At 39.8% G+C, this 14,995-nt stretch overlaps 1 protein-coding gene across 1 annotated transcript; it reads right to left on the bottom strand.

Moving 5' to 3' along the window:
• Positions 1-2,267: 2,267 nt before the first annotated feature.
• RPL34 (ribosomal protein L34) lies at positions 2,268-7,024 on the bottom strand. Its single transcript, XM_060148579.1, has 5 exons — positions 6,968-7,024; positions 4,846-4,919; positions 4,665-4,764; positions 4,249-4,352; positions 2,268-2,395 (listed from the first exon to the last, which is right to left on the bottom strand). The coding sequence occupies exons 2-5, from the start codon at positions 4,908-4,910 to the stop codon at positions 2,311-2,313; spliced, it is 354 nt and encodes a 117-aa protein (XP_060004562.1). The 5' UTR covers positions 4,911-4,919; positions 6,968-7,024; the 3' UTR covers positions 2,268-2,310.
• Positions 7,025-14,995: the final 7,971 nt, after the last annotated feature.

The raw sequence follows: 14,995 nt of genomic DNA, 5'->3' as shown, positions 1-14,995 counted from the left end.
CCCAGTCTCCAGAAATGTGAGAAATAAACATCTGATGTTTAAATCACCCAGTGTATGGTAATTTGTTACAGCAACCTAAGACTCTTAGGAAACATCATTGTAACCCCAATAATTAAACTTGACTATTGTACTGTACTTCAGTACCAGCTTATGAATGTAAAAAAAAAATCAGCATAAATGAAATAATCAGCTGTATAAAAATGCTCACAAGTGTTAAAATAGAGAAAAATTGGATATAGCCCAAATATTCAAAAGAAAGGGACTATTTAAATTATGGCTCATAGATTTGATGACATATGTAGCCACTAAACTAATTTTTCAAAATACGCTCACAGGGGTTAAGGGGGGGAAAGGGTTGAATTTTTACACATATAGTATGCTTACAATTTTTATTTAAAATGTCTATCTTGGCAATTCCCTGGTGGTCCAGTGGTTAGGACTCGGCACTCTCTCTGCTGGGGCCCCGGGTTCTATCCCTGGTCGGGGAACTAAACTCCCATAAGCTGCACGGCACGGCCAAAAAAAAGAATAAATAAATTTAAAAAATAAGAAATAAAATGTCTTCCTTATGCCTAGAAAACAAAATGGGAGGAAAGACATCAAACTGCTAAAAATGATTGTCTGCATACTGAAACTGAAGGTGATTTCATCCTATTTTCCCCTACTTTCCAAACTGTAGTTTTTTTAAGACAAGTGACATTTCAAATTTAGAAAAGGTTAAACCATCTAACATTATGAAGAATCCTTTTAAAAGTACGAAACTTTAATGCTTTAGCTTTCTCAAATTTCTCAGTTAACCCACTTATTTTCCAGAAACTTGATAGTCCTCAGTTCATCTGTGTTCAGTCAAGTTGTTCCACGGAACTTCACGTAGTAGGGAGAGAAGAGTCCTGACAGGCAAGAGCTCATGCTGGGCTGGCAAGTGGAGGCTTTCCCCTCCACAGCTGTTATTAAAATATTCAACTCAAGACTTTCAAAATGTAGACTTAGGTTACAAGCCAATCAAGTAATTGAATTTAAATAAAGCATATTGTTTTTGTGTTATTTTAAAAGTACCAACTTTTAAGTCCTTATATCAAACACAATACTACAGGATCACAAAACATGTCCATGCAGTATACATCAACCTAGGTCACAGAGAAATATTTAATCTACCTCCGAATCCAATGCTTTTCAATTGCATCCCCATTAAAAATTTTAAGTGATTAAACATCACATAAGATAATCGTATTATCCTGGTTGCTAACAATTCTTGGGATTTGCAGGTGTTCAGGGAAGCCTGATGGATGTCTTGAGACTGAACTTTGACAATAAAGGGCTTCAGCTATCACTTCTTGTGCCAAAGTGTTTATTGGGGGTGCCCAATCATTCAGTCTCAAATCACTAAATGCACCACTTGCAAAAATCCTACCAACACAAATGGCTCTGGGTAACACAACCTGAGCACCTCAATGCCCTCACTTGTAAAACAGAAATAGGTATGAAAGGGTTGTCCGGAGGACTATGTTAAGTGCTATGGAGATGCCATTAAGTACCACCATTAATAAATTTTTAAGTGCCCTGAGTTCAAGCGCCACCCAGCCACTTAGTTACGCTGCCTTTCCTCTTCTGCGAAAATGTTAAAAATTTTGTCTACCAAGAACAAGTTAGCTGGCTGTGGTACAATGAAGGTTTTAAGAGGCCAGAAAGATTTCTGCCTTTTTCCTTCGGAAGAAAAGGGTACTTTTATTCTAATCAAGGAAACACTCCTCTGCATATGACATTTAAGTGTCATCGTGCCAGCAACAGTAAATGCCTAAATGGAGGAGGATCGAATTTTACAGAATTCAGATACTCTTTCAGCTTCTAGATTCTTGGCTTATGAAAACAGCACCTGCTCTCTACTTTCCCTTGAGATGGGAAATAAGCTTGACATGGCCTGAAGAAATCATCCTGGAAGACAATTCAGAAGACCTTATGTAGAATACTGGGGAGGGCTGCTTGATACAGTCTCAGCACTGTAAGGAGCTATTATTAAAATCTTTAGATACTTTTGCATTATTAAGATTTAACAGGAACACATAACATAGTTCCTAAGAGAAAATATATTACAGTCCATATTTTAATGTTATCTAGAGCTACCATCAAAAAATTTTAGCCATCACTGACCTCCACTTACTTTTAGAAAAAGTAATCAACTAAAAATTGTGTGTGTGTGTTGGGGGGCCCTCTCGTTACTACAGAAACCAAACGTGTACACTAACAAACCACAATAGAAATAACAGAACAAGGCTTTTTGATTTTTTTATTACTCAAAGAAGCTTTATTTTTCTATTTAGCTTTCTGACTCTGTGCTTGTGCTTTCAACACTTTCACAACGATTTTCTGCTCCTCAATGAGGAAAGCGCGCTTGATCCTAGAAAAGAAAATGTTAAATACAGTTTTAAAAAAATCAATTTAACACAAGAAAGAAAAGTGTCATAAAAGAACCGAGTAAAGCAATCAGGTAAGATACCCAGAAAAGTAAACAAAACCTACACAAGTACAGATTTAAAACTTAAGAGCTGAAAAAATTCTATGGACAGACCCTTTCAGCTTAAGGTGTCCTTCTGGTACCCCTGGTTATCTAATAATCTACCCTCAAAAGCCTGGGATTTCTGACTCCTTCAAATGTCCTGGACATAACCACATTACAGAAATAGAGCTGATGTCACTCTTACCCAGAGCAAAGACTACAGACTCCCTCAGTGTCACAGCAAATGCTATTCTTTAGGCTACCCTATAGATCTACACCCAAATCTCCAGAAGCTAGGGCCTGAGAATATATTTTAACAAATGTGCTCATGTGGTTATGTTTAGCAAAGTCTGGGAACCAAAGACTGGTAAAAAGCCAAACTCCTCTAGCTTGCAACTCATGACTCATTCATCTCCAACGTTACCTTTCCAATCTCATTTCTCATTCCTTTTATACCCTCAATGTGCCGGATCAAACTATGTCCATTCCCTGCCTGCAGTGCCCGCTCGACCTCTTGTCTAAAATTTACCCGTCACTCAGGTGCCACCTCGAATACCACTCCCAGATTCTTGGCTACTTTAAAGTCATTTCTCCTCCAAACTTCAACCATAGTGAAGTTCTCCTATATTTCATGGAATTTATATTTAGCTTGTATTTGTATTAATGTAACATGCCTAACCTCCCCTTACAAATTAACTCCTGAAAGGTAGAATGAACTTGCAAAGTTTGATGTCAGATTTGGTGTAGAGACTTAGCCAGAGCACTTTATAGAACAAAAGCTGAATGAACTGAAGGCAAACCACTCCTCCGAACCAACTTCTTCTCTTCTAAAGACCAATCACCTCTCAAATCTTCCCACATAGGTCTCTGGAGAAAACTTAATGTAGCCAGTAGGGTTAATTAAGAGCAAGAGCCTCAATAAAACCTGGAAGGAATCCTCTTACCAGCTATGTAACTTTAAGCAACAAGCCTTGGTTTCTCCACCAAAACATAAATAAATAAAAAATACCTCCCAGATGGACTTTTGGCAGAGCTTATCATAAAAATGCTGAGCAAATATTATCACCATAAACCCCACTGCTTCTATTCCTACCTATGCCACTACCAATCCTTTTGCACATCCACAAGACCCAGTCATCTCCCAATAACCCCATTCACCCGCGATCCAGCCTTCGGTCTTCACGTAGGTGCCTTGACAAAGCAGAGAAACCGTTCCAAGCACTCACCCTTTGCTGAAAGAATGACTTCACTATCCATCCCGCTGCACACTTAGTCTCTGGCACTCCGAAGGTTTCCCTGCCCTGCTCACACCCCATCAATTACCACATTTTAAAGAATCAAGCCAAAAAATCTGTCCTATGAGGCCCTTCATTACCTGTGATGTTTCCACCTTTCCCGTGTATCATCTCCCAAAACATTCTGCTCCAGCCACACTAGAACTACGTACGGCGATTCTGTTCCTACACTTTTAGGACCTTCCACTCTCCATCAACCTGGGACTTTCTTACCTGCCTGCCCCACCCAACCATTTAATTTCTACATCTAGCATAAAGATGTCCCAACATCATAACTGAATAGGAGCTAATATCATTTATTAGTTTGTTCAGCATCGATTATCCCTAGTCAAGGAGGATTCTACTGATACAATATGCAACTTTTGGTATTTTTTCACCAGTCTTCTAATAATGATTAGCATGCAGTGCAACAGACACAGACACACTTAAGATAGCCCATGTGATTTCATAGTTATTTACCTGTCACGGACACATTTAGCACACATGGAACCACCGTAGGCCCGGCTAACATGTTTTTTCGTTTTAGACAACCTCATAAGAACTTTAGGTCTCACAGCACGAACCTGCATAAAGAAAACGCTGAGATTATTTTGTGATGCTTTAACAGAAACAGAAATTGTCCTAGATTTCTGATGAGTATTAAGTATAAACATTAATCTAGGTTACAAAGGGAAATGGTACACTGATCTACCTGAAAGGCATTTCACTGTATTTGCCACATAGGTTTTAAAAGAAAGTCTACGTTCTTCACAGATATGGATCATGAAGGCTTAGTAATTCTCAACCCCCCTAGTGGCGACCGCTCCTTCACTCACTCACCAAAGGAATTAATGCTCAACCCTTCTTATGTTATTCACAGCAAAAGGATCACTTACTCCTCGAAGTCGGCCTGGGCACACGCCACATGCGGATTTTGGTGCTTTCCCAACTTTCTTGGTATAAAGGTAAACAATTCTATTACCAGGGGTTCGGGACCTAGAAAGTGAGAGAATAGACAACAGCTCAACATTTTGTAGAATAAATGACAATATGTATATTAATTTTGGAAATACTTACAGCCTGGTTTTGTTAGAGGCTGTATTGTAGGACAGCCTACGACGGTATGTCAAACGCTGAACCATCCTGAATGCCTAAATCAAGATGAAATAAAACTGCATTGTAGAAAAATTCAAACCTTAAAACAAAACAGCATCACAGAGTTTACACATTACCCATGTACGTTCTTACATAAAATATCCTTATCTTAAGGTATCTTATGAAAAGGATTCCATGTTTTAAAACTACAGCTGACGATTTACATGAGGATGAACTGGGGAGACTGAATCAAACCACAAAGAGTAGAATCTCTCAGCCCAGAGCTTAGAGGTGGAAGGAGAAAGAAGATGCTTTAGCTGCCTGGGTTGGCTTAATCAGGGGGCTTCCCGGAGAAGGGGAGCCAAAGCCAGTGATTTAAGCAGGTGAAGGAACAGGGAACATTGATCCTTTATGCCCCCACCGGAAGCCCCTTAGCATCCTCTTGGTCTTTGGGACCTAGGGCTGGACCTAGTGCAGACTGATCCATCCTGAATATGATGGTTATTTAAGATTATTGACCATTTCTCCCCGACCCTGCAAAACAAAGGGGAACTTGGAGCTCCTCTTTTCCCTGAGGTTCTACTGTGCAGTGGCGATTACATCCCCCTACAATAAACACATTTGTATACCAAAATAAATAAATAAACTACTGCTGACCCTTTGTACCCGCAGGTTCTGCATCCGCAGATCCAACGAACCGCGGGTCAAAAATACCCAGGGAAAATAAACTTCACAAAGTTCCAAAAAGCAAAACTCGAATTTGCTGCGTGCCCACAACTATTTACAGTCATTTACATTGCATTACGTGTTATACGAAATCTAGAGATGATTTAAAGTATATGGGAGGATTTTACACAAGTGACTTAAGCATCAGCGATTTTGGTATCCTCGGGGATCCTGCAACAATCCCCCAGGATACTGAGGGACAGCTATACTTATATTTAAGGGTGATTGGGAAGAATGCTAAGGGGCGATGTTTGTTTTCCTGACGGTAATCAAACGTGGCACTTGGTTAAAATTTTAATTACCAGGCTTTTCTCTCAAAGAGTCTGATTCTGTTTGGAGTACTATCCAGAAAAGTGCTACCAACAGGCAAGTTTGAGAAACGCTGGTTTTAAAGGAAGAGCACACGAGCACACCTATGTGTAAGTTGAATCCTTAGCTATACCATTTACTGAGACTATAAAGCTCCGTAGGCCAGCTTGCTTATCTGTAAAATATAATTTTTGACTATTTCACACAACTGTCATTAGGATTAAACGACAGCAGGCATTCTGCCCCAACCTAGTGGCTGCCCAAGGCTCAGTGTTCTGCCCCCAAAGCAGCATCCGGGATAAGTTAGGTGCCATTTAATACTAATTTTGGTACTGGATCAAGTGTTTCTGGATTATGGCATCCAACTGGTTTTTCTTCTTTTTTCAGTGAACTACCCAAAATACCATAAAACATAGGCAAACTTGAATCAACCTAATTTTCCCCAAATTTTGTAACCATTTCGTCACAGTATGTTACTTAAAAGGCAACAGCCTGCATCTGGTGTTGCAAGCTTCTTACTATCATTACACTGGAACTGTCAGACATCAAAACCCACACGGAAGGCCGGTGCGAGTGACCCAATCAGCCGTTTGCCTCTCCAAAACCAAGACAGAAAACTCTCTATTAAAAATTTTTATCTTACTTGCTATTGGTCTTAGAACACATTTTGAAATGACCTGAACGTGTCGGTCGTCGACCCTCCCAGAGCCTGGAGAACAGCTACAGGCGCGGGGTTAAAGCATGGCCTAAGATATGAGAACGTCCGGCGACTTCGCAGTCTCCATCAGCCGGAACTCACAACTCATTTGTCTCCGAACGCCAGACTGCAAAGGCGGCAAAGCCACGGGTGGTGAGCTCCTGCCACTCACTGCTGCGGAGCGGAGGTCGGGATCGAGAGGTGTCTGAAGCTAAAGTCCGGGGAGCTGCTCACTACCAACCTTCCTCCTAAGCCCTTACCCCCACGCCAGCTCAAAAGACTGTGCCTGAGAGACCCCGTCTCCTGCAACTCCCCGGATGGCGGCCGATTGTAAAGGCAGTAGCAATGAAGACAAGGAAAAAGCAACCATACCTCTAGATACCGTCCCCGGAAGAGGAAGCAAAAAGCACCAGCAAGTTCAAGGGTCAAATATGACTGCGCACGATAGGAAGTACGTCACAGGAAGAGGCGTGGCGGCAAGAACGCAGCCATGTTGTACGGAAGCCACGCAGCTCCCCTCGGTGGGCGGGGATTCATAGCACCGCCGCGTTGTACGTCTAGCGACGTGCCGCCCCTCTGTGGGTCGGGATGCTCCCAGCCTTCCGCAACAGCGCCACACGAAGGTCTTTCGGGAATCCCTGTAGAAACAAATACAAATGACGAAGGACCTACGAAGGGCAGAGGTGGGACAAAACCAGGCTTTTACCGTTCTCAAGGGCGCTAAGACATATTTGACTTAAAGAGCGCCACCTTTGGGGTTAGGCCTGAGTTTGAAGCCCAATACTGACACTTATCACTAGGTGACCTTTGAGGAGTTACTGTCCTTAACCGGCCCTTCCTTTTTCTTGTCCTTCATTCAGAGCACAAATTTTACACATTAGGATTTTAATCCAAAATCTGCTAATTATTAGCTGTGTTATGTTGGGTGAGTCCTTACATCTCGAACAGGAAGCTGTTAGTAACCTTGCAGAGTTATGTCGTGATCAAAATCATCATGAAGTTAAAGCACTCAGCACGGTGTCTTGTAGAGCAGTGGTCCCCAACCCTTTTGGCACCAAGGACCGGTTTCGTGGAAGACGGTTTTTTTTGGGGGGGGGCGGTTGGGAGGGGATATGGGGGATGGTTCAGGCGGTAATGCGAGTGTTGGGAAGCCGCAGATGAAGCTTTGCTTGCTTGCCCGCTCTTCACCTCCTGCTGTGCGCCCGGTTCCTAGCAGGCCGCTGAGCGGTACCAGTCCACGGCCGGTTGCGGACCCCTCTTGTAGAGAGTGAGTGCTCATTTCTTGAGGCTTCACATAGCTGGTAAAGTTTTAACAGGGCCTTAAAGATGAGGAAGAAAAAAAAATGACCTCTCTAAAATAGCATGTGAAAGTTTACATTAAGTGCTTCTGTGTATTTTTCTGAGAAGAGGGTCCTTAGTTTTCACTATATGGTCAAAGCGGTTCATGACTTGCAAAAAAGTAAACACTTTCCCTGGGCTCTAAGGAAGACCGCTAAAAACGGTCTTTACATTTTTAATCTTAGATTAAGCTCCCTGGAAACATACTGAGAGAGTTATATGCTGGTGTACTGGGGAGTGGTCTTAAAAAATACACCTGTAAGGGAGTGAGGAAGGTAGGATCAGGAGACCCACAGTGTTGTTACAACTGAGGCCTCAGCTGTTCCAACGGGGAGCTCTGGAATTGGGATGGCTCTTCATAGCTGTCCCAAACTGGCAAGGAAGCTGGGCCTTTGCAACCCACATCAGCCAGTCTTTGGTCTGGCTGCTCCCGGACCAAGGGTGACGCCGTTTCCTGAAGCTGAGAGCAACGTCCAGTGACCCAGCTAATATCCTTGGCCCAGAAGAGAGGATTTGAGTAGAGTATCCCAGTGTCCACTCAAATTCCCTTTCAGGTTTTCCAGTCCAATTATAGAGGTGAGAAAGCAGGCAAGTGACTGAGGGCAAATGCCCTGTCCATACAGAGATCTGCCTCAGACTGTGAGGCCTTTAATTCCGTCTTGTCTCACATCACTGCCATCTTTGTCACCACACCAGATGGAAGGCTCTGGTTATATCCCTCCCTTTGCTGACTCTCACACAGCTGCTTCTCCCCTGCCCTTGACATAGTTCCTTCTCTCCTTCCCAGTTCTTTACTTTCTGTCCCCTGGAATTCCTTTTGTCTCTGTACCAGGTATTGAGATGGAGGCTGGGGTTGAGAGCCAAATGTGGTTTTTGAATGAATGAACAAAAGAATGCATTTACTTGGAATATATTCTCACTATTTCTGGAGAGACTGTTGCTGGGCAGTTGAGTATAACAGAAGATGGGAGCCCTTAGTACACTGTAGTGTACTTAGTGTACTTTACCTACCTTTCTGTGCCCACCTCCACCCCAGTAGATAAAAACAATAGTCTCACTGTCACAGTTTTCCCTTGTTCTACATAACCCAGTTCTATAACATGACTTTTCTTCTCTTTCAACCTGTGTTTGCATTTTTTCTTGATCAGACTTGCCAGAGATGTGGCAATCTTAGTAAACATTTCAAAGAACCTCACTTGTTTTTATTAATCTCTCTCCTTTTAGCTCTTTTTTAATTTGGGGTACACTTACTAAATATATCCAGTTATATACTGTATTCTTATCGCTGTATTTCTAGGCCCTCTTCTGGTTATCAGTTGCTGTTGTAACAAACCACCTCAAACTTAGTGGCATAAAGTAACACCATTTTGTTATGCTTATGGATTACATGGTCAGGAATTTCTTCATGGTGTCGTGGGAATGGTTTGTCCTTGCTACGGGATAACTGGGGGTGCTTCACCTGGGGGTGAGTTGAACAGCTGGAGGCTGGAATCATCTGAACACTTTTTTAGTTAACTCCTGGGTTGGGATACCTCCAAGGCCAGTCTCAGCCTGAGACTGTCCATCAGAGCACCTCTCCATGGCTTCTCCATGGGGCTTGGACTTCTCACACATGGCAGCTGAGAGGGCGTATCTTGAGAGGGAGCATCTATAAAGCAAGCAGTCTAAGAGAACCAGTAGAAGCTGCATGGCCTTTTATGATCTAGCCTTGGAAGTTACATAGCATTACTTCCACCATATTCTATTGGTCAAAGCTGTTACGAGCCCCCCAGATTCAAAGGCAGTGGACATATATCCTCACCTCTTGATGGATAGAGTGTCAATGATTTTAGGATTATATTTTAAAGATACCACAGTTTCCTACACTCTTTAATATTTACTATCCTTTTGTTTTTCCATGCTTTGTTCTGTTTTGTTTTCACCTGTCTTCCAGTTCATTAATTCTCTTTTCAGTATAACTCCAGTGGGCTTTTCATTTCAGTTCTAAGCTTTCCATTTATTTCTCTTTTTATATTTCTCATTCTATGCGAAATTTTTAACCTTGATTTTTCTTTCCTTGAGTACCTGAGTATATTTAGCAGAATTATTTTAATGTTTTGTGACTGATAACTCCATTCTCTGAATCCCCCAAGCATGGCTTTCTATTGTGTGATATTTCTCTTGGTTTTTGTTGCCTTGTCATCTCATGTGGCTGATTGCTTTTTATTGATTTCAGGATATTTTATATGAAAAATTAAAATAATTTTAGGCCTTGCATATCTACTCACATACACATTTTAGAATCAACTTGTTTAGCTCCAGACAAAAACTTGTTGACATTTTTATTACATTGAATTTATCTGTTAACTTGGGGAGAATTGACCTCTATGATGTTGAGTCATCCTATCCAAGAACATGGAATGTCTTTCTATTTATTCATCTCTATTTTTAAAGCTTTATTGATATAGTTTTTCTGCATTCTTTTAATTAAGTCTATTTCTAGGTATTTTATCTGTTTTGCTGCTAATATAAATGGCATTCTCTTTTCCATTAGTCCATTTAACTGTTTTCTTTTTATGGAAGTCTATGAATTTTTGTTTATTAATTTATATTCTACTACCTTACTTGTTATTGGTATTTAATTTTTTAATTTATTTTGGAGGGGTGTCCAGGTATATTATCCAGGTATATTACCTCTTCCTTTCTAATTCTTATACCTCTTGTCCAATTCTATTGGCTGATACTTCAAACACAACATTTAATAGTAGTGTAGATAATGGACTTTTTTTGCATATTCCTGACTTTAGCAGGAAAGCATCCAGTGTTTCTCTGCTAAGTTGTGTTAAGGAGATAGCCATTGATTATTATTTCTTAATCTATTTAATTTTTTTGCCATGTCAGGAAGGGGTGTTGAATTTGTTAATTTTCTTCTCAGTATCCTTTAAGATGCTAATTAAAATTTTCTCCTCAGATCAATGGGGGAAGCAACACCTTTTCTAGTTTGCACAAAGGCACCATGGTGTTTCTGTTTCACTGGCCATTCCTTTGCCTGGAATGCTCTTCCCCCAGATGTCTGCATGGCTTACTCTTACTTACTTCCTTCACTTGTTTGCTTAAGGTTACTTTTTGGCGAGGCCTATCCTAACTATCCTATATATTGATAAATCGTACATTTCTATCATTCATTGGCACTTATAGATCCCCTGAACCCTGTTCTGTATTTTTTCCTGCATTTATTTTCTATGTACTATATATTTATTTATTGTGTTTATTATATGTTATCTATCTCCGTTAGAAATATGCTCCATGAGGTAGGGAGTTTCGTCCTTTTAAAAAGAATTTTTTTTGAACTGATATATTTTTAATGCCTGGCATGTAGTAAGCACTCAAAATAATTTTTGAGTGAATGTATGAGATTGGAGCTTATCAAGGAATGGTGAGAGGGAGCATTTGAACTCGAGCCTCCTGTTCCGGAGAGCATGAAGTTAAGAATTTAACATTTTTTTCAAGATGAGGTTATATTTACAGTCATTGAGATACAGGAAAGGGATTGAAAGACTTTCATTGTAGAACTTGTGTACTTTGTCCCATTACTGGGTGTCACAGCCTATAGTGCTCCATGAATTTATGCCTTTTATTGGTACTGTGATTATTTATGAATAGCCTAATTCTGTTACACCCTATTTTGTGTATTAAAACATTATTTGGTCCAATGTAAACACTTAAAATATGTGATGGTTTTGGTAATCTTGCTTTGGCATGTCTTCATTTTTAAATTGATACTTGGGAACCTCAGGAAAAGTAGCCTCAAGCTTTTCTCAACCTGTGAGAGGCCCTGGCAGAGACGACTGCTCAACTTACACTGTAGCTCCAAGTCTTGTGAACTACGATTGAGCCCTTTTGTTAATTGCGTCACCTGCATCTTTAATTGCTTTGCCAGTTTGAGCTGTAATTTAGACATAATTTTTGCTACAAAGAGTTAAAATATGACAGCATTTTAACCACTCTAAAATTTAGAAATAAGAACTTGAGACAAATTAGACTTTTCTAATAGAAATGTTCTAAGCCTAAAGCCCTAAAGGAGAGTAAGGAAACCAATTAACTTTAATTTAAATAATCATGTCTTAAGCAGTAAATGAACCAAGTTCTATTGTTAAAGAACAACTGTATTAAATCCCTGAAAGGTTAGCTTCAAAATGGCATTAATGCAGTGGTTTCAGATCTAACTAATGAAATAAATTTCTATTGGTCACCGTAACCTCTGTTTGTTGTCTTACTGGACATTGTTATTGAGCGTAGTGGAGGGGAAAGATTGAGAGATCAAGGATAGACTAATTCCCATTGATGTTTCTATTGTTAGTAACTTTCTTTTTTAAGCCACAAACAAAAAAGCTAATTATTTCACTCCTGGGGAAAAATAGTACAAGAAAATGAGAGAAAAGATTATTTTCTTATTCTAAAACTTGCATATATATATGTGCTTTTCTGTTTGTACTCGTTATTTTAAAATAATATATTTATGATGATTGAGATTACTATTTATAACTACAATGACTGAATTTCAGCCAATGTCTATAAGCATTAAGGTAACCATTGATGATGTATTAATAAGGTATAATGCTAGAATCTGGCACTGGGTTAATGCCTGGAGATGTATTTTGGATGAGTTTATGTAATAGAATAGAAAGAACATGAGTTTGGCAGGCAGTATGAAGTCAGATCATGGAGGGCTTTAAATGCTATGCTCAGAGACTTAAACGTTATTCTTCTTATGCCTTCTGTATTTCTTCATCCTCATATGCTACCTTTGTGACCTTAGGAAGGCCAGGTTAACCTCACTGACACTGTCTCATCTGTAATATGGGAATAATAATCCTTTATTATGGGTATGCTGGAAGAATTAACAGACGTAACGCATGAGACTGAGGCTGGTACACAGTGGAAGCTTAATAAATATTGGTCTTAGTATTGTTTTCTAGAATGAAATGCTGCTTTCTGCATTCCCTTATTAACCAATTTTGCACATCAGTGTTACATCTTGTGCTTTGCTAATGTCTGTTGTGTTCTTGGGAGAACCTTTTTATTTCCTTGTGGTATATTAGGGAAGAAATCTAAAGAAACTAGTAGAGAATTTACTAAAATGGAAATTAGCATGGATTGACAGGCAAGGGCAAAAAGAGTTAACAGGGTTGGTATATCAAAGCCTTGACTTTCTGGGATATTTTTTTCTTCAAAACATAGCCAGTGCCTTTACTGGCAACATGACCTGTACTTTGTTCCAATTATTTATGCAAATCAAGGTAATTTTTTTCTCTGTGAAGGACTTGATGAAACGATGCTATAGAAAAATACAGTGCCTTTCCATGATTGCTTGCTTAACAGCAATACTATCTTGTAGCAAGAGGAAAATAGTTTTGCAGGATGCTCCTCTACCCCTGCATAGAGAATACATAATATCATGTTTGTGTTGAAACTTTTTCTTCCAAAATGTCATAACCCCATAAAAAAGAGAATTAAAATCCTATTATTTTAATTTACATCTCGCCACAAGATAAGTAAAGTTATCACTGAAATTCTAATTAAATGGGATGATTGACTAAGGTAGCACATCAAAGAAGAGAAGTGAATACGATAAGTCGAAGACTTATTAATTAGTCTGCGTGGAAGAAATTCCAGGGATGTCAAGCTGAGCCTGCTGCAAGGAGAAAAAAAGCAGACAAGAAAACGTTCGTTTCTTTGAAGTTAGGAACTGAGATAGTGATGGAGGTAATTGTGTCTGACTGGATCCAGTAATAAAGAGCTGTAAATCAGACCTCAGAATTGAAGGAAAGATTCAAGTAACGAATGTGGCTGCCCCCCCTGCTGCGAAGAAACAGAATGCAGAAAGCACTAATTGACCCAGCCTGTCTCCCAGTAGTTCTCTGTTATTATTTATTAATTTTTAATTTCTGAATTATTTACGTCCTGGGAAATTATTCTTGACAGCCTGTTAGGCGTGCCAAAGTTAATGGAGGATGAAAGGATTGGTACCAGGATTAGTAGGGATGTAGTCACAGGCTACTGGATTTAATGATTTTGGAAAGAAAAATTGATTTCACACAGCGTGTCACTTTACACTACTTTAGGGATACACCAGCTATTTGATTAATTGAGGAAAAACCAATTCAAAGTATATTTGAAGTGTAAATGAGGCACACTGCTCAGCTGTTTATTTTTCCCTCTTTCGGAGGATCTGAATTTTCTTGAAGCTGATGATTAAAAGCTGATGAAGACACACTTGCACGCTTTGAATGCACACCTGTTTGATTCATATTAAACACAGAAGGGAAGAAAACCCTGAAATACAAAAGGAGATGTTTTCACTCTTCTTATTTCTCCTTTCTAATCTCTTTATGCGATTTTTTTTTTTATTCCAGCATGTGGCACAGCAGTAGTTGCAACCTGCATCCCTTAAAAACTAGGCTCAAGAAAATTTCTCATTTGTTTTATGGCCTATGAAACAATTAGAAAGAAACAGTGCTTGCTAATGAATAGAAAGAACAAATAGAAGAAAAATGTATTAAAAAGAAACAATGACTTTAATGAATAAGGTAAGAGGATTAATCTGTTAGGAAAATGAGTGAAGCAGCCTAAAAGCTCTGTGCCATCATGCCTTCTCCCTTTTTGGCCAATCTCATTAGTCTTGGTGTGTCTGCTGCTCTCACCTTTGTTCATCTCTCCCTGGCCTAGTCTTCCAACTGGTCTCAAGTCAAATCTTCCTCTTCCACTGTATTTGACATCAGTGCTTCCCAAAGTTTAATGTGCGAGTAGATCACTTGAGGGTTTCTTGCTACTCTACAGGTTTAGATTCGCTGGCTCTGGGAAAGGGAGGCTGAGGTTCTGCATAGGTTCCCAGGTGAAATCATGCTGCTGGTCCTTGACCAGACTTTGAGCAGCAAGGTCCTACAAAACTCTAACAAACTCATTTTCTTTAAAAACGTTGCTTTTAACCATGTAACTCTCTCATTCAGACACCTTAAGTGATTTCCTACCTACAATTAAATGCAGATTCCTTAGCCGGGCGTCCAAGTTCTTCCTAATATG

Source organism: Lagenorhynchus albirostris, chromosome 4, assembly GCF_949774975.1.
Source record: "Lagenorhynchus albirostris chromosome 4, mLagAlb1.1, whole genome shotgun sequence".
NCBI classification, from domain to species: Eukaryota; Metazoa; Chordata; class Mammalia; order Artiodactyla; family Delphinidae; genus Lagenorhynchus; species Lagenorhynchus albirostris.
This window is presented reverse-complemented; position numbering and strand designations above follow the sequence as displayed.